Source organism: Clavelina lepadiformis, chromosome 7 (assembly GCF_947623445.1).
Source record: "Clavelina lepadiformis chromosome 7, kaClaLepa1.1, whole genome shotgun sequence".
Classification (NCBI taxonomy): domain Eukaryota; kingdom Metazoa; phylum Chordata; class Ascidiacea; order Aplousobranchia; family Clavelinidae; genus Clavelina; species Clavelina lepadiformis.
In genome coordinates, this window is record NC_135246.1 from 9606761 (window position 1) to 9631393 (window position 24633).

The following is a 24633-nucleotide window of genomic DNA, read 5'->3' on the forward strand; positions in this document are numbered from 1 at the left end:
CCATTTATGAAAACGCAAGCATTTTCAAACTCGACGATTTAAAGCTCAACTAAGCTACTTTTAGCTCCATGCTGTTCTATATATGCTATATGTACATATCACTACTCGCTACAAATATTGTATATCCACCAGTAGACTATTAACAGCCTAAATTAAAGCACATGAACAAGCCTTATTAAAAAAGGGTAGAAAACTAAATCCAACCATTCTTTCATATTTGACCTCAAAAGTCAAACTTAACCAACCTGTCGAATAAGTTATAGGTGTCATTGCCTAACCTAAAACCAAGAATTTTTGTGTTGCGTTGAATGTTAACGTTGCGTATAGTTATACTTTTATACTTCTTTTATACAATGCAAACAATTGAAAAAAAAACAAGAACACAATTCCAATTCAGAGTTGTTTATTAACGCCTAATTATCTCGACTTCAAACAACTTCATTGAAAAGTATACAGCAAAATTAAATAACTGCAAGAAAAGTTTCATGGGTACATTCCACAAATACTTTCAAGATTGAACAGACCAAGAGAACTAAATTCCGATTAATAAATTATTTGAAGAACTTTCATAGTTTGTTTTTGCAGAAATAATTTTGAAATTATATAGGATAATAATTTTGTGGGTAGAAAAATATAAGGAGTATACAGTAATGTGATTATACAACATATTCGCCAAAATGGATAAAACATAAATGAGAGTGACTGTTTCACTGAAAATAGGTCACGTAGACCATAGTTAAAGATAGGCGGTTAAGTTAGGTGTATTGGTATACAAAAACTTGATTTTAGTTATTTTGGGTTTAATTGGAATTACATTTAGACCGGAAGGAAGATTTAGGTTAGGTTTAGGTTACTATGTTATGACATTGATGTTAGCTTAACAAAACACTGTGAAGAAGAGCTTTGAGCGCCCGATTTTTTTCGGTGAAACAGTGGCAGCCAATATAAATTGCTTACTCGTGTAAACTAGTCTGATGTGACTGATCATACCATGATTTTATGCCATATTTCATGGACCTCGGTGCGTAATACAGGCAACGTGCATTATGCGCAAGCTGCGTGCATGGTCTCAATGACTGTAAAACATTTCTGAAAAGTTCGCCACTTCTACAATATAGATTCTATGCAAAACTATGACTACACGACTAAACGAGTGAAGTATGACGAAACACAATAAAACAGTATACTAAAGCAAATTAATAATTAATCAACAGTAATTCCAAAATTGTTTGCATTTGGCAATAAAGATAATAATAATGCCAAGAAGCTTGATGAATTGAGTAATGTTAGACACGCTTTGTATATGGATGAAATTATATAAAAAAACATGTTGTGTAACACACAAGAAGACATACTGTATGACCATAAATAGCCAACTTTTTTTCCTGAAACGCCCAAAACTGTGACTACGCTATGGGAATTTAGATCGTTATAAAGCATACCACATATTATAGTAAGTGCATTTTCCGTACAACATTACGCTTAAAGAAGGTAATTAAATAGCATTAGCCATCGTAGGTTTTGATTTTTCCTCGTAACAAATCGTTAACACATATATATATTATTTTAATGGTTTAATAGAACTTCCCATAAACAAGCACACAAAGTAAAAAAGTACACGAAAAGACTTGAAGAAGTAAGCTCACCTACCCCACCACCACCACCACCACCGCTATCATTGTTGTTGTTTCCATCATCACCGCCCTCATTTGTGTCAGCAATATTTCCGTTATTCTCTGAGGTTGTAATTGTCGTTGTGTCTGTGGTGTTACTAGTACTTGTGGTAGTAGTAGTAGTAGTGGTAGTAGTAGTGGTTGTAGTAGTGGTAGTAGCTCGAATCTCAGCCACGGGTTTTGAATTGCAGTTGTCTTGATCACAACAAATGGTGTCACAGTTTCTAAATAAGAAAATAAGTAGAAGTTTTTGCGATTGAATTCGATACATTTCATAAACCAAATGTACTAAAACACATTACAAGTACAAGTATAGTATATCAGAACATAAACAAGTCAATGAAGACGTCAATTCATACAATAAGGTCATTTTTTAGCTTCCACAATGATACGTACAAAACTTCATAATCAATAGACCCAAGGTCAAGCCCAAGCGAACCAGCAAAATTCAAAAGTTGTTCAGCCAATGTGTCGCAGTTTAGGGTGTCGCACTCAGTTCTATTTGCACAAACTCCAGCTCGAACTTCGGCTAAAAGTAATACGTAAATAATCTTGTCAAAAAAGTATTGTTGAGTTAAGCGTAACGGCAAGGTTGGGAAAATTTTATTGACTGATTACATGGCAAAAGCTTCTTGTTCATTACTTATACTCATTACATATGCAAATAACGTCAAAATGCTAGTCATTAAAATGTTTGTGTCAACTAATACAAAGAAATTGGAAGGGTAAAATGTAGCATTTATGTAATTCTTCGCTTGTTTATACACTTCTTACTTTGCAGAAACCCAGAAATTGTAACATTGCCTCCTGCCCGTAGGCACCTTTGCGTTTCTGTGCATTCTGTCTCGTTCCATTGGACTAAATCAAGAAACGATACCTCATAACCTAAATTGCACTGTAAGCCATTGCTTACCGCATTCAGACACAATACTCCGACAAGATAAACTAGCATTCGACTTTGCATTTTGGACCAATGTATACTTTCATCTGTTAAATGATAATAATCTGTAAAAACTTTCAAAGTAAATGTTGTAGCGTAGAGTGCGAAAATGTTTTTCAATTCATGTTTTTTGAACATTTAAAAAGGTTTTAGTACCCTAAGCTAAACGATGTGTCAATGTATCATAATCCATTCCAAATCGTCACTAACTTTTTAACCTTCACATCTACAATAATTACCATGCAAGACCTTTACTTTTTGATATGTAAGTAATACGAAAGGTTTATTTTCTTGAATCATTACCAGTTTCTTGAACCTCTATTGACTAAACTTATCCTACATAGTCCAAATCATGTGTTTTGGGTAACTTTGTGTTCCTAATTTCCTTCTTTTCCTAAAAACATATTTTTTCTGCAGCAGAATAAAAGGTCGCTGGCAGAAAAACTAAGCACGAAGTCGTGAAACTGATGTAATTTCTGTTACATCATGTGTGTTGAGTCACGTTACCCCATCACGCCACAAACACGCCACACGAAAACGAAATCTTTCAATGCTTGTGTTTTGCAGAAATGTTGTCACCAACGTTTCCGCTCAACGTATAAAAATGCAAGAAACATTTCATTAAATTAATTCTAGGTGTCATTTACTGTCAAAGCTTGGAAATTAATTAGTTAAATGTAAGTTTCTGACCATACAACTGTTTGTAAGCTTAAATGACTCTGAAAGCAGTGCCAAAGGACATGCAGTTCTAGACAACTTATGTGAAACACGTTCCATCTTATTTTTACATCTTCTGTATATTTCTGTATCTTAAACACACTTTATAAGTTACATTTTTGCTAGGCTCGGAAACAACTGATGTTGCCGGCACAAGAATAGAGTTTACTAAATCATCCCACTTCCTTATATTGTACCATTTTTATATAGGTCAATTAGTAAACGCCACAAAACTTACACAGTCAATTTTCCCCGGTTTACGGGAGCTTAAAACTTTAATGAGAAATTATTAAAAATGCATACGTTTGAAAGCTCAATGACTTCCTGTTACAATGTTCTACGCAATAAGCTCTACACTAAGTTATATGTCTTTGTCGTTCTGTGTCCACTATGAAGGAAAATACTGGCCTGGAATTCATACTATAATTCTAACGTTATATAATCTTCATAATAAGAATCTTAACTAAATTTTGTTTCTTATACTATCGTCCAAACTAACGCAAACCCTTAAAAGTATCATAAAATATTGACAAGTTTTAATTTTTGATCTGCTATTTCATGGTTTATTAAGAAAAGTTATTCCCGTGTATAGTTATACAGTAAAGGCATATTTATTTGTTCCACAATCACCAACTGCGTCAAGCAGTATATGTATTCCGAAAAGATGTAAACTTTCATTATTTAAAAGACTTTAATGTTTAGGCTACACTTTATAAACTCTTAACATTAAAGCTCTTTTATTAAGTGGGTATCTTGGATCTTTTGGCATATATATATATATAGAGGATAGCCGCAGGTTTTCAATTACCTACCAATACTATAGTTCAATTAATCAAATACAAAACAATATCTTTTGTGTCACTTATAGAAGTTATTTTACATAGATGTATATGTATTTTTCCTTCTCGTTAACTGTTCGTGAGCATGTGTTTTCATTGTGCTATAACTACAACTGTTAGCATCGTAACTTTCACTCCGCTATGGGGATGATGGTGTAGATTGCTTTAAGGTTGGCCTGAAGCCAAGACTAATAGTTTTACTGTTAGACTCCTAGATAATTGTCTTTGACTCCGTTGCGTTTGCTGTCTCTATAATGTTTCTTCAAATCAACACCAACTTCATAAAGTCTAATTGTTATATTGTCCGAATAGGTTGTATCAAATTATAAACATTTACACCATCTTTCCACATTTAAACAAAGCTATAACTCGAATTCAATAATGCTTCCAATTCCGAATAGTTCAGCAATAACTTCAATTCAGCAGAACAAAAGCAATAACTAAGAGAGAAGAGAGAAGAGAGAAGAGACGAGCCAGAGCCTGAAGGGACAAGCCCTTGCAGAGACTCCCAGCCCGCCAGACCAGCCCGAGCAGGAGCAGCACGATTTGAACCAAGCTTAACCTTTTATATCATACACCTCAACCAATCAGCTAACGCCATGTTATATTTATCATTGCTACGTATATATGTGTAATATCTATTATTCTACGTCATCCAAACATTTCATCAAGTACACTTCAAACTTACGCCCGTAAATACAAGGTACTTGAAATACTTATATCTGCGTCAAATATGTCGGTTTAGAATTCCTTGTTTGAATAAGAGCTTAGCACGAAATACGCAGCTTTGCAAACATTACATTATCTAAACTGGAGAAAATACAAAAACTCATGCAAAATGCCAATTTGTATAAATTATTGCAATTATTATCACGAACGCCACACCGCACAGGTAATGGTGAAAAATAAACAATACAATACGACTTTTCATTTACGTTTACTATTTCGGCCAATGTTCTTCAATCACTATAACTGCAGATTGGCTTAAAATTGAAAAATATGCTTAATGAGCAAGAATACTTTCATATAGATCCATATTAGTAATATTACATGTGACTTTTTCTGCATTTTTGTTTTCGGACAAAAAATCCCTTTTCAGGTCTCATAAGCCATGCAGCTACTTTACGTACTAGGACAGCATCCACAGAAAACCATTTAATCATACAATTCACTCAATACCGACCCTGCTGTCTATTTCTACGTATTCTAGAACAAAAACACACTGAAAATTTTTGCTCAGTTTGTCTGTTTTCTGATTTTTTATATGAAAAGATTGTTTTTTCCAAGTTAAAACTTCATGTCGCTTATCACCAGCAAGTATATACCAGCAGTTATTAATGAAAATGTTAAGAAAACTGTTTTTTCCTGATGTCCTGTCCTGGTTTTAGCTGTTTTGCAGTTGATAAGACAACTAATCAGTTGATCCCGAAACGCAAAGTTTCTAATAAAGCAATTACCAGAGTCATATTGATTCGAGTCATTTTTTTCAAAGACTCGACTTGATTCATGTCTCTTTTCAAGAAAGTATAAAAATGACTTGGCTTGACTCGAGTCATCATTTGAAATGACTCGACTTGATTCGAGTCAGGTCTTTTTGATTACGTTTCCGCATTAAAGTAAGACAAATCTCCATTCTTCAGTCAGAATACATTAAAGTGTAACTTAAAATAATTTTAATTGTCTACGAATGCTTACGGTGCAGCCAAATGAAGCAAATTTTGTAATAATCCTTAACCTTTGTAGTTTATGAAAAAGGTGTTTTTGCTTTTTGTTTGACTTGATTTCGAATTTTAATCGATTCGACTTGACTCGAGTTTTATTAAGCAAAAGATTCGACTTGACTTGAGTCTTAAAAGGTAAATGACTACACTTGATTTGCGACTCGAGTTTGATGACTTGTTTACAACTCTGGCAATTACAACATCAAAGATTTGAGCAATATTTATCAGCCATTTTGTTCTTGGAATTTCCCACTTAAGTAACTTAAACTCATTTGTTATTTATTAATTTGTGCACAGCTTTTGTCCTGTAGAGTATTTTGTGAAAGTTTGCTTATAATATCAATACTTGTAAACTTTTTAACTCGTGATTCGCAAACGAACGCAGTAACATAATTTGATGATCCTTTCTGTATTGTATCTGTATCTTGTATCGGTATCTGTATCTGTACCTGTACCTGTATTGTATCTGCATGTATTCTGTATCTGATCCTGGCGCGCTCGCCAATTGTAACCAAGATTTTCCTTAGCCAAGAAACTTCCCGCCTTTACGGCTAGTCAGTTAGCCCCTTATGCTTTTCTAGCTTTTATTAGCATTTCCTCAATAAAAACAAACAACTTTCTTGTATTAAAACCAAATGTGGACTGAATCAACACTCGCCCAGCACTTCCCAGCCGACCGCAACACCACACCAACACAGATTCCACCGTTGTCGCTTAATGAGAAAATAAACACGTGACGTTAAATTCCAATTAGGCCCTAGGGCTAGCGATGTAAGACGTCACAAGAGATAAATTAAAAACTTGTGTACAAATGAATAGGTAAAATACGGCAGCACGTGAGCAAACATAGAAAACCTGACGAGCATGCATACGAATGAGACAATGCACAATAGAAACAGAAGTTGACCCACATATTGGACTAAATTAACCTACAAGAGTGGTGCGAACAAACAGTGTACAATGTGAACAATTGACTCCCTAATTGGGTAATTAAAATGCAGTCTATCTAAAACAGGTAACAACTCACACCGTAAACAAGAGACTTACAAATTTGGTGACGCAATATAAAAATGTGTTGGTTCTAAAACGGGTGCATAAAAATAATCCCGTGACAGTTATAGCTGTAATAAAATCATGGGTCTACGTATACCCCGATGGCCGACGTATATTGTTTTTTTCAAATTCGTGGTGCATAGAAACAATATCTGTTCTACCTATGCTTTTTATTTTCATATATTCTATTCCTGAATGTAAGTATGTTGTCAGTTTAGGTTATATATAGTATATGGCCTACCTATGATGGCATTATTTATTCGTCTGTGTTGTGTTGAGTACTCAACTTATGATAAAATGTTTAGGATCCATGATGATTGCCCGTGCAAACTTATAATAATTGGCTACAATTGATTTAAATTATTTCAACAACAAATTTGGTTATCCTGAAATACATGTTCAAGTTTTATTATAATTATCACAATACAATTACACGAGAACGCGTGGCTATCATATAATACAGTAATTTTTTACATCTTACATGGCTTTTGAAAGATATTAAGCGCTAACTTTGAAGAATGTTTTACCGCACAAAAATTTACTTCTGAATCATATTTCTGCTCATAAAACTCGCTTTTTTTCTTATTTCTAAATCGTCAAAATCGCGCTAACTTGTGCTAAATTTGCGTGCAACGGAAATTTGCTAGCAACGCTCAAAAAACGTAGTAGTAAAGTTTAGCTACGGCTTTTTAAAATAAAGTGTTTAGAATCGGCTTGGGTTCAATGAAGTTTAGCGTATTGGACTATGGCCCAATTCGAGAATTTGAGCCATTTGAAACTTTGACTCAAGTCAAGTTAGCAAGTTTTTTATGTAATTTCCTTCAAAGGGACTCAAGTCAAGTCTTTGAAAAAAGTGACTAAAGAAATCAATGCAAAAGATTAAACGAAAAAATCCTACTTCATGGAACAATACAATTGTGCGAGAAAATAGTAAAACTATTCATAAACGCATATAATTAAAATTGGTTTTCTCGTACAGCAAATGTTGACTTTTTGCGTGTAAAAGAAAGAAAGAACTCTTCCTGGAAGGCCACGATAAGCAGGTTAAATAGGCTAGCAATGTAAAAGCGCATGATGATTACAGCATCCAAACTCAAAGCACTTTAGAATACACAGTCCTTCCTGTATTAGTATCTTTAAGCAGGAGACCCTTTGATGGCAAGTTTTACACCTTGCGGTCTTTCATCACTGGTCTCGTCAAACAGTCTTTCAGCGAATTTTTCGCTACGGCAGGCGCAATTTGGCAATGTGAAATGTGGCTTATCAATCACAGGTTGGTCCAGATCATGACCGTGGAGCAATAAGTCAACCTTAATTTTCCAATTTCTTTGTTAATCCTTAAATTTTATTACGTTGCATTTTTAATCTAGCATTTCCTCTACAAACTTATGGGTCTTTTTCTGCCAATGCCAGCACGCCTTTGATCCGCGCACCGCATGACCTACCACCGATAAGGTCATTTTCAACACTATTTGGTTGCTTCCGGCGTTTTGTGTGGCTTGGGCCGCAAAGTCTACCTAACAACATTGCCTACTATTTTAGTGAGATGAATGCCAGCGAACAACTTACAAATCACGTTTGATGCAGAAACCATTTGCAGTAGCGTAGGCTACAGCTTACTTCTTGTAGCAGATATGAAAGATATTAAGACAATAGTATCTTTAGCTCATGGCAAATTTGTATATGTGCTATTTGTGCTTGTTAAAGGTTACTAAACAAAGAACGTAATTGCGTTTAGAGCATTGCTTAAGCACGTTATTCTTGCATTTATTTTTACTGATTGTTTCAAAATTGAATTGTTGACTTTTCTGATGACATTGCTGTAGTGTAGACAAATAAATCGGACAGCAGTTTATGGTTTATAAAAAGAAACGATGCGACCCAAAGAAACGAATTCAGAACCCGTAAGAAGATTTCCTTGCTTTAATTTACTGCTTGCTTGTGCATCGTTGTATTGCAATTAACAAATCTTCAACATCCTTTCCAAAAATGTTTGCCTGTAATGACGATGTTGCCGCTTATGCACCAGAAACATCATTTACTTTGTAACCTATTCACACTATACGTGTTATCTGTGAATTATACTTGTCTATTCGCTTCAACGAATGTAGTTCTTTGTCAATTATTTGTTGTCTATGATTACTTTTAAACATGACGCATTTCACTAACTCGCACATTTCTTATTACAGACAAATTCCCGTTTTGCTGTTTTTTGTTTGTTTATGACCGCGTTTCCCTTGTCGTTCTTGGTTGGTTACCATATGACCTGGCTCAGTCCAGTGTTGCCAGCTTTAAAAATAGCTTTTAATGAAACCTATAAGGTGAGTATCTGAGTGTTGGATTGATATATTAATAACACTGCTGTGGTTTTCATGCATGTAATAAATGTTGGCTATTACAGTAAAACATGTAGGCCTATCATGTAAACAAATATTCCAAACTAGTTTTGACATAAATTGACAGTAATCATTCTGCTCCAATTGACAATGCAATTAAACAAAGCTTGAACATTTAGATGCAGAATCCACTTTAAAAGTTTTTCTATGCTAGAACCGGTATGGCGAGTACTTGACTGAAGACACCTGGACCACTTTGCTCACTCTGTCGTCATCGTCAATGATTGTTGGTGCATTTCTCAGCGGTCCTTTTGGCAAAGTTATGTTGAGGTTCATCTCCACCAAACACCTTGTCCAACTGTGTCACGTAATGAACTTAATCGCGGTCGCAATTACTGCACTAATTGGTGGTTTGACGTGGTCATATGAAAGTTTTATGATGGGAAGACTCCTGGCCGGGCTGGCAAGTGGCTTGGCGTATGGTAAAAGACGATTTTGGTACTTGTCTTATATTGTTTGTTGGTTAAAACACTTGGAGGTTATAAAAACCATACTAAAAACTAGCGCAAACTAGATAAAACACAAATAGCAACAAATTTCCCTACACTAGTGCCTCTTAACCACAAAACGTTCGTCATGTTTCATGAATTAAACGTTGGACTTATATTAAGCAGTTATTACATAGCTCGAAACACAATGTTTTAATCATAAAAAGTGGCGGTTGAAACGTCACGTAATTTCTTTTATTTCTTCATGTCAAGTCATCATTTCACACGTCGTACCGTAATCGTTTGTAACGAAACGGGAAAAGCATAATAATTAATAACAAGCCGACAACTGAAAACCAGAATTATCTTTGTAAAACATAAAATAGTTTAGGACTGGTAACCTGCAGGGTAAAGTACCAAATTCCCAACAAGACAACGTCGTTTTTAAACTGAATGGTTGTCGTACCACCAACTACACTGCACATCGCACGTAGAAGTTGATTGTATCTGAACTTAACCGGTCCAATGGCTCAAAGATGTAATGACAGAAGTGTACGGCATTTCAATTTTTTGGGTATCAGCCGTTTCAAAATTCGTGTTCAGTTAGCAATTTCTGCGCGTGGCGTAATTTTAGTATAGATATAAACTATAAGTGCATTAAGCAAAAAGAACTTTTGAAAAGTTAAACGCAATGGTAAAAAAGTTAGATGGAGTAATTATAGTGGCGCTTACGTTTGGTGAAGTGGTCGTGAAAACTTTTGAGCTCAAGCTCTTGAAACAAATGTTTAGCTATATTATCACTCTGTCCAAAATCAAATTTAAGTATAAACGGTCTCATGTAGTTGTTGTTTATAAGCTAAACTTGTGCCTTATGCTGTTGATTTTCTTGCAAGAGTTCTAACTTATCTGTAACGATCTAATTCAATTTGTGATTGTGTTTACTGTATAGTGACGATTCCGGTGACTTTAGCAGAAACGAGCGCAAGAAAAACCCAAGCGTTTTGGCAAAGCATGTTTGGGGTTTCAGTTGCCTTGAGCGCTGTAGTTGCTGTGTCATTGTCACATCCAAAGGTATAGAGAGGATCTTTATTTTCAAAAAGAATGATCAGTGCGAATAAAATCATAAATAAAGTAAAGACATAAAGTGTTCATCATATAGTTTTTCATTGGTTTTGAAATTTGCTGGTGACTATAAAGTGTGTTATTAGGTCTATATAATGACGTGTCCGTGGAAAAAAAAACAACGTTTTATTTAGGTCTTAGGATCATTGTACAGATGGCCAATTGCGATATCTATGATTTCCATTCCATCTGTAGCATATCTGGTGGCAAGTGTTAGAATTTCCGAAACGCCATATTACCTCACCCGTAATGGACATAAAGAAGAAGCAATCGCATTATTGCAAAGACTTCGGAAAGACAAAGACTCACATTCGGTGCGCATAATCAATTTCTTACTTTCATTAGCTTATATTTCCTATGTACAATAAATATCCTACTTACTTTTTAGCGCTAACCATTTTCTCCAGCCACTTTTGTTTGTTATATTTGTTTTATAGATGGAACAGGAATTAGACAGGATACAAAATGAAATTGATCTTGCCAAGAAACAACTTGGAATAGGACAAATTATAAAGACATCCCAATATAGGTACGGCATGCATAAATATTCATGACAACACGAACTAATAATCGCTTTTAAGTAGTTACAAAACAAAATATGAAGTTATAAACCATTTTATAAAAGCATCAAAAAAACAGTGACGAAATGCCATATTTAGCCCATAAAACTCTCCAAAACATTGTTTCATTCATGAGAATCGCTCAACTTGATCAAATTAATGATTGATCAATCAGCATATTGTACTAACTATTCCCAACATTTGTACCAGATTAGATTAAGTACCAAATTAGACTTTACAGCTTAAATAGCAGATTATCCTTATATTTCATTTATACTATAATTTCTGTGCTGTTGAGAAGTGGCATTTAAGGTATTTTTTAAGTATCAGGCTATTTGTTTACCGTTTGTAGTCTTACAGAAATCAGCTCTTTGCCGTTTTTGCATTGTTAGCCAACATGTCATTGACTGGAATCACTAACATGTTTCTCTACATGGACTTAATTTTCACCGACGCCGGGGTCAAGCCGGAGGTTGCTCCCTTTGCTACCATCGGTGTTTTCTTTTTGCAATTTGTAGTTACTTGCTTTGGGGTGGGTTTCAGTCATTTATTCAAGCATAGTGTACGAACTTTACAAACTGTGTGACTAATTGTTTCTTTTCTTTTTTGCATTAAAACAGCCAAAACTTGTCATGAAATTTGGTGGATGGAAAACGAATGTCACTGCAAGTTCAATAATCATCTTCACTCACGTCCTATTCACCATAAGTCAAGCCGCAAAACACCTCGCGCCGACATCGATGCCTTATTTAGCCATAGTTGCAGTCGCGCTATTTTTGGTTGTGTAAGTGAGAGAAAAATTTAAATATTTTTCACGTATACCCTTTCCAAACTGATATTTATAATTCCTGCCAGCGTATTTTTAATTTAGGTGGTCTGTTGGCACACAATTAGCGACCTTTGCCCTTATAAGTGAGATAACCATTGAACCCACACGAGCTACATGTCTGTCATATGGGACTATGGTACTATGGTTTTCATCCTGGATTTGTGGATTTTTACCTCCTTATTTTCAAGTAAGCTATAACCTGTGCATCTACTGTGTTATTGGACGTGCTTGGGATATGCATTTTAGTTTATGAGATTTTTTTAAAGGTTAAACCAACTTGCTTTGCATTACATTTGAAGCTTTCACTAAAAGCATACAGGATGGTTCCGTGGCTGGTATGCACTATCTTCTTCTTGATATACACGATCGTTTTTGTTCCGGAAACCAAAGACAAAACCATCGAAGAAATACAAGCGAAGTTCCATGGGAAAGGGGATAAAGTGGATAACGCTAATGTTCCACTGAAAACTGTACAAATGTAAAGGTCTACTAATAACATGTTTTCATTGAATGCAACGCTTACAGGCCTTGACAGCACAGACATAAATAAGTATTGTACAGTATATACAATCATATTATTAAAACTTTAATGTGACTAAGTGAGATTTATGGTTGGTTCCCTTGGCTTCGTTATATTACAGTATATATGTTACCGGCCTTTTTCTATGCTGGTTCGAATAGACCTGCAGTTAAACTATAGAATTGTATTTGATAAAAATGGTAAAAACAAGGCACATCTGCACACAGCTCAGGCATCGGTAGAGTGACTGGTTCGCCAACCAGCAATGCGCAATTACAACCATCAGCGCCTCCGGCCGAAGGCAGAAACACAAAGGCACGTCAACGAGCACAAAACACGTAACACTCCTCCCCCTCCAATAAATTTCTCATCGACATTGCTTCGACATTAGCATAACTGGCTATAAGCTAAATATATGGAAAATAAAACGACAAATTGCAATAAAATCACGAAGCAACCGCTAGTACTTCTGTTACCCAGATGAATGTGTTAATCTTGAAGAAAATTGTCGACCACGCATGCCACAGTGGGCCACAAAAAAAGGTTTACAAAAACGATTCCCCAAACACAGCAAAACGGTGCAGTAGCGAAAAAATTATGATTATCACACCAATAAAAACAAACGGAAATCAAGGTAAAGCATTTCTATGTAAATAATATAAATACAAACATTACATTGAAAACCACAGCAAAATTTTAAATAACTTGTTATAAAAGAAATTCAAACATTTGTTGACTATACCAAAACAATAGTACAAACACAATAAAGATGGGTTACAAATAATGCTTCATGCCAATAACACAACAAAAGGTATAAAAACGTGAGATTGATAGCTAAAATAGACGATATATAAACGGATCCGAAATAAAATATCATCATACTTGGTATATGTGAAACTGTGGTATATAAAACACAAATCATAGGAAAGTAGTCAACAACATAACATCAAGCACCTCACAAATAAACAGTTAATACGTTTCGACGTCTGGGTAACGAATAGTGCGACGTGGGCTTCGGCGAAGTCGACCGTTATTGCGGGAGTTACAAACGTTATTAAAATTGTTACTCTCGTGACGATTTGCATTTGATCGGTTAGGCCTATTAAAAAAGTAAGCCCCAGTCAAGGGCGTGTCCAATTCTTGGGGGACATCTTCTGGGGAACTAGCTTGATTATAGGAAGGCATCCCTGTATGATGGTCTCCTCTGCTTACCTTCAGCCTGTTAAAATGTACTCTTAACGTCCGTTCATTATTGCGAATCAGATAATTTACCGGCGGAAAAGTTTCAACAACTTCGTAGGGGCCTGAATAAGGAAGGTGAAACTTTCGCTTTTCATCTTTTGATATGACAGTGTTTCGCAGCATGACCTTGTCTCCTACTTGAAACTCCGCTTGTCTCGATACCGACTTGTCGTAACGTTCTTTCATGGATTGCCGACGTTGGTCGAGTCTCATTTTCACGACTTCGTGGACAAGCCGCATACGGTCTTGTAAATCGAACATTTCCGACGATGATGGATGACTTGAAGGTTGTCCTGTCATCAAATCTGCTGGTAACCTCAATTCTTGTCCAGTCAGAAGGAAATGTGGAGAAACACCTGTCTCTTCGTGTCGACTGGCGTTATAGGTCGCACAAATTGAGGAAAGAGATTTATCCCAGGATAGTGGATCGCGCTGGACATAATTCTTCATGATGGAAAGGATGGTTCTGTTGGCTCTTTCAACCGCTCCGTTCCCAGAAGGGTGGTATGCTGTGGTTCTTGATTTCTTGCAGCCGAGAAGATCAATAAGCTCTTTAAACAACTGGCTCTCAAAGTTTCCTCCTCGGTCGCTGTGAATCCGCTCCGGAACACCATGAATCGTCATCCAGTTATGATAGAGAACAATTGCTGTTTCTTGGGCTGTCTGTGATGGCATTGACCAAGCCTGCATATATTTAGTGTACATATCAGCGGCTACCAGTATGTAACGGTTTCTTGAATGTGTCACAGGAAGTCCTCCAAGGACGTCAATCTCTATTCTTTGCATCGGCTCCAACTCATCGGAAGGTACCAAGGGCGCTCTTGGTGGTTTAGAAGGAGCTTTACGTAAATCACAGAGTGTGCAACGCTCACAATACTCACGGACATCCGTTTTCCAGCGTGGCCAGTAAAATCGTCTTGAAACTCTTTCAGCTGTTCTATCAACACCCATGTGTCCTCCTCCATGTGATGCGTCATGTAACTCTTTCAGGACTCTCGGACGCATTTCTTTAGGAACCAGTAGCTGAAGACGTTTTCCTTCCAGTGTGTCTTCCAGACTGCGGTACAAGCACCGGTGTACTAAAAAAAACTCTCCAAACAAAGACCAGTAATGTCGAACCTCACTGCTCAACTTCTTAATTTTCTTAAAAGGGGGTCTTGCGCCGGCTCTAATCCAACCTAGTACTACGAAAAGATGTTCGTCAAACTTTTGAGATTGTGAAATTTGATCAGGAGTCCAACCAAAACCCTCACGAAGATCAATACTTAAAACACTTTCCGTCGAGGTCTTACAGGTTTTAAAGTTTTCTTCAACTTCAAACGGATACCTCTCAGGATTCACTTCGACGCTATTAGAATCACTTGTTTTGCTGCTCTGTGGCCTTCTACTAAGTGCGTCTGCATTGGAGTGCTTTGATCCAGAGCGGTGTATTAATTTAAAATCAAAATCAGCCAATATTTCAAACCAGCGCGCACATTGACCGTATGTCTCTTTAGCTGTCCACAGCCACCGTAACGAAGCGTGGTCCGTGCGAAGAAGAAAAGCTGTACCAAGATAACAACGAAATTTCTGCACCCCATAAACAATTGCCAGGAGTTCCTTCCTCGTGGTGGAATAATTTCTTTCTGCTTTCGTTAAAGACCTACTTGCGTATGAAACTGGGTGCTCTTCACCATCTACAATCTGTGACAAAACACAGCCGAGCGAAGAATTTGAAGCATCTGTATCGAGGATGAACTGCTGGGTAAAGTCCGGGTATCTCAATACCGGGTTTGTCACGAGTGAGTCTTTCAACAAGTTGAATGAGTGTAAAAATTTATCATTCCAGCAGAACTGTTTTTGAGGCTTCGTCAAATCGTACAGTGGGGCCGCAATTTTGGCAAAATCTCTGACAAACTTGCGATAGTATGATGCGAGTCCCAAAAACTGCCTTACATCCTTTATCGACGAGGGCACAGGCCAATTGGAAACTGCAGAGATTTTCTCCGGATCGCAGGATACACCAGATTTTGAAACTACATGACCCAAGAATCTAACTTCTTCTTTGAACAAATTGCATTTAGACGGTTTAAGTTTGAGGCCACCTGCAACTAATCGGGAAAGCACGTCGTCCAAGTTGCGCAGATGATCTTGAAAGGTGCGTGCATATATGATGATGTCATCCAGGTAAGCCAATGCACCATTCCATTCAACTCCATCGAGCACAATCCGCATCAAGTGCTGAAACGTGGCAGGTGCGTTTGCTAGTCCAAACGGCATAACATTAAAATTGAATAAACCTCGATGGCAAGTAAACGCTGTCTTTTCACGGTCGCCTTCACTCATCGGTATTTGCCAGTAACCAGATTTAAGGTCCAGTGTGGTAAAATATTTGCACCCCGAGAGTTGATCCAAACTGTCATCGATCCGTGGCAAAGGAAAACTGTGCTTTTTAGTGCAATCATTGACAGCCCTGTAGTCAATGCAAAACCTCGTATTGCCGTCCTTCTTTTTTACCAACACAACTGGGCTAGACCAAGGCGACTGTGAGTGACTAATAACGTTATCATTTAACATATCCTTTAGCAACTCATCTACCTTTCGTTTGTTTTCTTCTGACGTTCTTCTCGGGTGTTGGCGTATGGGTGCAGCGTCTCCCGTGTCGATACTGTGAGTAAAAATATTGGTTTTGCCAAGATCACGTTTAGAGAGTGAAAACGCAGCTTTCCGTCTTCGAATTACTTCGATTACAGCTTCCCGCTCAACATCTGACAAATTAAGATCATTTAGATGCAGTTGTTCAATAAGAGACGACACGTCATCATCGGTCGCTGGCTTGTCAACCTCTTCCGATATACAACATAATGAGTAGGCATTAATGTACGAAACATTTTCGCCAACAATTGGTATTAAATCTGCAACAGTTGTCCCAGCCGGAATGCACTTGCTTTTATTCGTAAAATTGGCAAGTCTAACTGGCACCAAATTTTCCTTAGTTTTTGTTACGTAGTTTGCGCCTAAGATTTCGTATTTGTCTAGTAGGCTTGCAGATCTCTGTATAAAAACGTCGTTAGACTTGGACTTTGTCGGGCGTTTAACATTACAGGGCAGCACAACCTCAGTAAACGCGGGGATAAGCAGTGACTCAATTAATGCAATCGAGGAACTGTGCAAAATACCTGGTTCTCTCAATAGCGGTAATGTTCCCCCACCAGCCTTGAGTGTCATCACATCATAGTCAACGATGCAACCATGGTCTTGAAGAAAATCCAAACCCAGAATGCAAGACTCCGACAAGTTCTCCGCAACAAAAACGTCGCGAGTGGATTCTATTCCGGCAACGGTGAAGTTTAGCTTCGCTTTTCCTGCCATCTCGATAACGGTTCCGCTTGCGCCAAGAAATCGAACATTTGAAGGGCAGTCATTTAAATCTTGAGCGAAACATTGTTGGAAAGCCAAACGTGATATGACGGTAATTGATGCACCAGTGTCAACAAGCGCAAACAAGGGCTTACCATTAATGACAACGTTAACGTACCTATATTGTTCTGCAGAGACGGTCTGTATCTTGTAAGTGACAAATTCTCGTTTTGGCCGTGGTGATGGATTCAGGGGCGGACACCTGTGCCCGCCCCGTTTGCGTTTCCCTGGCGGTTGCGTTGAAGACAATATCGACTGATGTGTCCTCTTTCTCCGCATGCAAAACACGTGCGTGATTCCCGGGGGCGAAAGGGATGATTGTGGTTAAGACAAGACCTCCGCGATATCTCCGATAGTGATTCACGCAAGGTGTCAACTTCCTGCCGCAGATCCTGGATCATTTGTTTCATTTCCTCGAAAGCTGATGGGCCTTGCTTTATTGGCTGTATTTTGGAAACGTGTTGTTGCACATGCGCAGGTTCCATCATTAATAGCTTTTTGACAGCATCTAAAAACTTTGGACACTGTACCTCCATGTTGCACGTGACCAGCCTTTCTGCTTCATTTTTGTTACGCAGTCCAGCTATTAAAGTGTTATACAAGACGTCATTCTTCGTACTTTCATCTTCCGGTTTCGGGTATGCAATTGCTCCCAAATTGACAAGGGCGTTGACGTAACTTCGATTCGTTTCACCGAGAGCTTGGGTTCTTTGTATAAGCTGCTGTTTAGCCTTGTTACATCGAAGCGAGCAACAAGAAACTTCCTCAGCTTTGGACTTTAGTTCTTCGTAGTTCATGATGCCAAACTCTGCACCGTTGCATTTCATTTCCAACTTCCTCTTCCGGTAAACTGAGCATAAAAGCATGTTTTCGAGCAGCTGCTGTTGCGTCCACACTGTCGCAGAAACTTTCGAAAGTTGATAAAAACGAGCTAAAACTTTCTCCAAGTTCAAACTTCGGAGGAGGGCAAAAAAAATTCATCGCGGATAAAACTCGGTCCAGATCACCTTCTTTATACAAGTTTTTAAACTGCAGGTCCTGCCGTGCTTGCCAAATGTTACCGGCCTTTTTCTATGCTGGTTCGAATAGACCTGCAGTTAAACTATAGAATTGTATTTGATAAAAATGGTAAAAACAGGGCACATCTGCACACAGCTCAGGCATCGGTAGAGTGACTGGTTCGCCAACCAGCAATGCGCAATTACAACCATCAGCGCCTCCGGCCGAAGGCAGAAACACAAAGGCACGTCAACGAGCACAAAACACGTAACATATATAACTTATACCGTATTTTCTTGAATAGAAACCGCGGCTACTATTTTTTATTTTTGAACGTTTTGTGCGGCTTCTATTCGAGGGCGGCTTCTATTCGAAGGCGACTTCTATTTTTATTACATGAACGTTTTTGTCTTCTAATTGATGCTCAGTGGGCATTTGAGTTTATCTATCATAAGTACCGGTAACAAGAAAACGGAAACAGTAAGTCAGCTGCAATTTTATTGTCTCTTTTTGTAAAATCGCTAATCCGACAGCTGCTATTATTATCTCATCTGTGGAAAGCAAACAAAACCAAAAGGAAGTACCGGTAGTGTTGATTAGGTGACAATAAAATTCTGCGCTCTCTTTTGTCAAAAAGGTTTTATTCTATTACAATCCGACCACTACTGTAATGTGACAACTGCTCTTTTTCGCATGTGCAAGCTCTCAATGGCAGCATTTATATTACACCGGACTCAACACTCTATTGGAAGACGCTGTTTCCATTGTCTTCCAAGTTGTGTCGTTATAATTATATTTCTGCTACGGTATTTATCGCGCTATTGCATAACGTCATACTTGCCATAAGTTCAATCTCAGTTCACAGAATAATTGCAGACTTATCAAAGAATAGTTGATTGACAATCAGTTCCGTAAACATGCTATCTACCTTGTAATAAATTGTAATAAACTCTTTTGAGGTTTGCGGGATTACAACTGATAATGTCACAAAAATTTCCTGCCTTGGAAATGGAAGTTCCAGTGATAATAATGACTTGAACGATATCAGTATTATTGATGATGATGAAAATGACCATTGATACAATACCGTAGTTGAAATAAAACATATGTACAATGCTTGACTTGTTTTTAGTGCATGTCGATAGATATGTTTGCTTTGTTTTCTTTTATCAGTAAAGAAGCGATTTCATCATTGTCTTCTGCGGCTTCAATTGTTTATTTTTAATCAAATCGTGCGGTTTCTATTCGAGGGCGGCTTCTTTTTAAGGGCGGTTTCTATTCAAGAAAATACGGTAGTTTAATGTTGGGCAATTTTCAAACTATAAGTATTTTAACGAATTCTTGTACATTGATAGTCCAACTAACTAATTTATATGTCTGTTATTGATTATTATGTAAGTTATCGCCTTGCATTAGCCTAATTTTTTGATGGTTTAACTAATTATTATTCTCAAAAAACATTTTTTATTGTAATTTTCTGTTTAACCACTCACAAGTTCTTGAATTGCATGTCCTCCTTACAAATATAGCCTATACATATGTAGTCTATATAAGTATAATATTTGTCTTCCATAAATTTGTCATCATTGGCTTGATAGATATAACAAGTTTCCACAGATTGAATATAAGGGAAAGCAATATAAGACGTACGCAACAATACCATTTTTAAAAAAAAAATTATTGCAAACTATTGCGTTCTTGAAGGTACGTTGTCATTTCTTATACTTTCTGACTGCTGGCGTCAAGTCGAAGTGTTGTATGGTAGTGGGAGTTATTTTGATTCAATAGATGTTTGCCGTTTTTGGATTTGAGGTTTAACTTTGAAGATTACGCTGCAACGAAGTCCTTTGATGTTTGATTTGAAATGCATGAGCAAATATAACGCTTTTATTAAAAAGAAGTGCAAGCAAATTTTTAACCTACGACGTATATAATGATAGTATGGTTACGTTTGCATATTTCGTTTCAACTACCCGAAACTGTTTTTGAGCCTCGTAAGTGAAAAACGTCTTGTTTGGTTTTAAGTCCGCTCGATATTCAGGACAGTTAGCCAACCATTACAAAGGACAAATGGCCAAAGATACCGCTTATTACATCCAAATTGCTTGGAATGGAGTTTTCCTATACCTTTCCCATTACAAAAGCCTCCCTTAATACATCCACTTTCGACTCCCCATGCAGGCCAATTGTTATTTAGTGTGTACAAATAATGGGTTATTTTAAAACGCAATGCGTTAAATGGCATAGTGTGATGAAACAATAGCCGATCCTGGGCTGTGTCTATTCAAACCACAGACATCGGAAATATAAACAATATTTATATTTATATGTTTATATTTATGCGTTTATATTTTCGATGTCTATGATTTAAACCGAATGTGTTAGAACAGCAGTCATTGTAGTCATTAGTGCCATGGAGGCTGCATGACCGCATTTTTTACCCCCAGAGGATTGTTTAGTGGCATTGTTTGTTTATTCTGTTATTACAACCACCGCTTTTAACATCCAAAATCAGCTGGCCCGAGGTGGATGTATTAACCAGTGTCTACTGTACTTATTTACATTACATGTACTTTAAGCCTGCAAATTTAAATATGCTATATTATGGATACTATTTAACACGTTTTATGTTGCAGTAACGCTTTAACTCAAATAATATATCTATACAAGGATAAGCGTTAATCTGTAAAACACAAATTGTAGACGGAAGAGTATATTGAGTAGCTAATTCATTTAAAGCAATTAACGATGGCATAAGTGTCAATAGAGTCCGTAAAAACTATTGTGTAGTTTACAAAGAAGGTACTATAAGAAAAATGTCAAGTAAACGTGAATAGGTCCCAACAGCAATCTTCGCGAGTAGAAAAGTCGCTTTGTGCAGCACCAAAAATGATCTTTGAAGCAAAAATGGTAACTTTGCGAAGTCTATTAACGTTCATAAGAAATTTAATGTAAAAAATTAAAAGGCGAATATAGTTTCTCTGAAACTTTCTTTATCAAGGCTTCTGGGTCTTTGTGTCAGCAAAAAAGAAAGAGCATCACTGGCGCACAATCTTGTGGTTGGACAGACTCACGGGCTATGCTCGTGTGATAAATATATCACTTAATATAATATAAAATTGTGTACTACATAGAATTCTCATCTATGGAATCAGTGAAGCATAACACTGCGTGACGTAATCGATTGTTCCCTTGTCCGTGCATTTTGTTTTACTCAGTCTCTTTTCAGTCGTACGTTCAACGCCGCAACATGTCTCTGTGCTGTTGCTGTTATAATGTTCTATCTTGATGTATTCGTTCAAAGAAGCTTCAAATATAATCAGATTATACAGTAGTCATTCCTGTGTCATTACTGCTGAAGTCTATCAAAGTTCACTGTTAAGATATACACAAGGAAACAGACTTTGTAGTGTAAGTGGGTAAACCTTTCAGGCAAAGGTACCAATATACCACTTTTCATTACAACTGATGCAGCCGAGTGAGGACGAATTGACGATAAAAGAAGACATTTCCATTACAAGTGTGGTGGAGCCGAAATCGCTGAGAACTACGCTTTTCTTTTTTGAGCAACCTATGAACAATTAAATTTGAGGTTGAGAGAAGTCTAGTGATCTCAGACTACAAGTTTCGAAGATATGTCTCAACTACAACTCATACAACACTCATTGGATATAGCCGACAGACATCTCAACAATTTGATATTCGAACAAATCAACTACAACGACTGTGACGATGAATCGCCTGGACTTCAACCAACTTCGAATGCAAGAATGACCGACGAACAAAGCACTCCAGTGAAAACACTTTGTCGGTATTTGGACATTCAGTAATGATTTTTTGTTTGTTTTTTTTCTCTATGTAGTATATATTATAGCGCTATTGTGTAGTTTACCTTAATTGATGGTGGCTTAATTGCCATACTCTCTAACGGTTCAACCATGCCGGAGAGAAATTTTTCTTTGTGTTATTTTGTTATGCTCTAAAACATAGCGGTTGTTTTCGAAGGTTAAACAAATACCCAAGGCTAACACCGATACACTATGTTGAATGTCAATTACAAAACGTATTTGACTAATTTTATATATATGTTTTGCAAAACGCGTATTTCCAAGTGAAATATTCACACAGCTATGCTGGTAAAACCAGATGCTGAAATCGCGTGAGCATAAGAGAATTTTATACCATACGTTGTTTACGGAAATCGGCGTCACGACATGTGAGATGAAAAATTTACAGCCGTTTCCTCATTTTGCTATCCTGCGCAAAGAAACCGCAGCTAGCATACGCGTGATGTGTCAAATGACATCCTGCGTTCTGTTTTCTATTTAAAGTCGTGACATAAATGTCATCATTGTTTGTTTTGTATACTAATTTTGAGTTACAGAAAACATATTACTATCTTTTTGCGAATGTATTGCCAATATGAATTGTATTGTAACTATGTTTCAACGTTTATTGTTATGTGATCTACATTTAACGTGTTATATTGACTTTTGTTATCAACACTATTGTTTTAATTATTGCTTATCAAGAATTGTTTCTATCATGATTAGAAAATTGCTTTAAAATTACATTTTAACGCGATTTTCTGGGGGGAGGTTATGTGATAAATATATCACTTAATATAATATAAAATTGTGTACTACATAGAATTCTCATCTATGGAATCAGTGAAGCATAACACTGCGTGACGTAATCGATTGTTCCCTTGTCCGTGCATTTTGTTTTACTCAGTCTCTTTTCAGTCGTACGTTCAACGCCGCAACATGTCTCTGTGCTGTTGCTGTTATAATGTTCTATCTTGATGTATTCGTTCAAAGAAGCTTCAAATATAATCAGATTATACAGTAGTCATTCCTGTGTCATTACTGCTGAAGTCTATCAAAGTTCACTGTTAAGATATACACAAGGAAACAGACTTTGTAGTGTAAGTGGGTAAACCTTTCAGGCAAAGGTACCAATATACCACTTTCATTACACTCGTACAAAAGCAAAATTTACAACTGTGAAAAAATAATACAGCATAATGGTAAACTTAGCGTGAATTATTAGTCAAATTTCCATCATTTTGAAAGATATCTCAAAAGTTTTGTGACAAAAGCATCCTTTCTTTTAAAGCAACTTTATCTCACCTACAGCTCTCAGGGTAAGTTGCCAATGGCGTCAATTTAGAAATCGGATAATTTATTTGTTATCTTACTATAAAAATTATACTTTGTTTAAGTCTTAACTGAAATTTTATTTATTCCTTTTTTTAGCTTCCCCGAATATTTACTTACAATTTATTATTACCCATCACTTTTGACCTTTTGAACTTTTGTTTTCATTTTAAAATTGCGGCATTATCGCTATAGCGAGTTTGGAATTTAAATGTCTTCACCAAGCTTGAGCTTATTTCCAAAATATTCCGAACTTCGTAACAATACCAAAGATGCTATAGCACCGTTATAATACCCGGTAAATACCGGTAAGTTGATGTATCGTTAGGGTAATTTTGATAAAAAAGGCTAAAAATAGAATACATAAAATACTGGTTAGTAGAAATAGGCTAGGAAGGATAAAAGATGTTGATCGATACCGGTAGGCCTACAAGCCTAGCAAGATTTAACGGCCAAAATTTATGTAGACCCACCTGATTTCATTTAGCTTAATCAACCTTGGCTAGCGCTAGCCTAAAATCTACCCGTAAAATTGTTTTGAACTTTTAAGGACACCAAAGGCTTGAGGCTGGAAAGAGTGCAATCTCTAAAAAAAATGGAGACGTTCACTTGAACTCTTCCGTTTTTCTAGCCTATATAGGCTAGGCTATTTCTTGAACTTAAAAGAATTAAAAGAGTACAATCTGACAATGTCTCCTTTATGGAGATCGCACTTCTACCCCTAAAAAACGGGACTTACAGGCTTTGCATAGCTTAAAGCTTACCAGCCCTACTGGAAACTTTGCATAATTTCTCCGGCGCAGAAAGTTGGCTCTGCACCATTTTTCTGACACATCAGAATTGCCGTTTTGCCCTATATCCCATATTATAAATGTGTTACGTTGGTGTGGCGCAAATTTCGGCATTGCATTCCTTGGCGCACCGATAACAAACTTTTCAGTAGGGCCTACCAGATTGCAAAATACACTTTGTGAACTATTTTTCACTCAGTGCACCTCGATTTTAGCCATCCCGCATCTGGTTACTCTATTTTTGG

General features: G+C 36.9%; 3 protein-coding genes across 3 annotated transcripts; 2 read left to right on the top strand and 1 right to left on the bottom strand.

Annotated features, from left to right (window-relative positions):
- Nucleotides 1-386: 386 nt before the first annotated feature.
- LOC143464798 (uncharacterized) lies at nucleotides 387-3445 on the bottom strand. The gene is made up of 3 exons (XM_076962788.1): nucleotides 2448-3445; nucleotides 2070-2202; nucleotides 387-1897 (listed from the first exon to the last, which is right to left on the bottom strand). The coding sequence occupies exons 1-3, from the start codon at nucleotides 2749-2751 to the stop codon at nucleotides 1567-1569; spliced, it is 768 nt and encodes a 255-aa protein (XP_076818903.1). The 5' UTR covers nucleotides 2752-3445; the 3' UTR covers nucleotides 387-1566.
- Nucleotides 3446-7681: 4236 nt separating this feature from the next.
- Nucleotides 7682-8525, top strand: LOC143464799 (uncharacterized). The gene is made up of 2 exons (XM_076962790.1): nucleotides 7682-8216; nucleotides 8314-8525. The coding sequence occupies exons 1-2, from the start codon at nucleotides 8099-8101 to the stop codon at nucleotides 8523-8525; spliced, it is 330 nt and encodes a 109-aa protein (XP_076818905.1). The 5' UTR covers nucleotides 7682-8098.
- Nucleotides 8526-8575: 50 nt separating this feature from the next.
- Nucleotides 8576-12935, top strand: LOC143464797 (solute carrier family 2, facilitated glucose transporter member 7-like). The gene is made up of 10 exons (XM_076962787.1): nucleotides 8576-8847; nucleotides 9133-9264; nucleotides 9494-9761; nucleotides 10717-10838; nucleotides 11024-11203; nucleotides 11327-11418; nucleotides 11810-11981; nucleotides 12070-12233; nucleotides 12321-12465; nucleotides 12578-12935. The coding sequence occupies exons 1-10, from the start codon at nucleotides 8818-8820 to the stop codon at nucleotides 12758-12760; spliced, it is 1488 nt and encodes a 495-aa protein (XP_076818902.1). The 5' UTR covers nucleotides 8576-8817; the 3' UTR covers nucleotides 12761-12935.
- Nucleotides 12936-24633: the final 11698 nt, after the last annotated feature.

What these genes read in the sequence shown, in the direction of transcription:
- LOC143464797 (XM_076962787.1), top strand. Translation starts at nt 8,818, where the DNA reads ATGCGACCCAAAGAAACGAATTCAGAACCC. An exon ending in AAGAAACGAATTCAGAACCC is followed by an intron (nt 8,848 to 9,132) that starts GTAAGAAGATTT and finishes TTCTTATTACAG; the next exon opens with ACAAATTCCCGTTTTGCTGT. An exon ending in TGTCATTGTCACATCCAAAG is followed by an intron (nt 10,839 to 11,023) that starts GTATAGAGAGGA and finishes CGTTTTATTTAG; the next exon opens with GTCTTAGGATCATTGTACAG.
- LOC143464799 (XM_076962790.1), top strand. Translation starts at nt 8,099, where the DNA reads ATGGCAAGTTTTACACCTTGCGGTCTTTCATCACTGGTCTCGTCAAAC. An exon ending in ATGTGGCTTATCAATCACAG is followed by an intron (nt 8,217 to 8,313) that starts GTTGGTCCAGAT and finishes TTTTTAATCTAG; the next exon opens with CATTTCCTCTACAAACTTAT.
- LOC143464798 (XM_076962788.1), bottom strand. Translation starts at nt 2,751, where the DNA reads ATGTTCAAAAAACATGAATTGAAAAACATTTTCGCACTCTACGCTACA. An exon ending in AATTTCTGGGTTTCTGCAAA is followed by an intron (nt 2,203 to 2,447) that starts GTAAGAAGTGTA and finishes TATTACTTTTAG; the next exon opens with CCGAAGTTCGAGCTGGAGTT. An exon ending in TCTATTGATTATGAAGTTTT is followed by an intron (nt 1,898 to 2,069) that starts GTACGTATCATT and finishes TTTCTTATTTAG; the next exon opens with AAACTGTGACACCATTTGTT.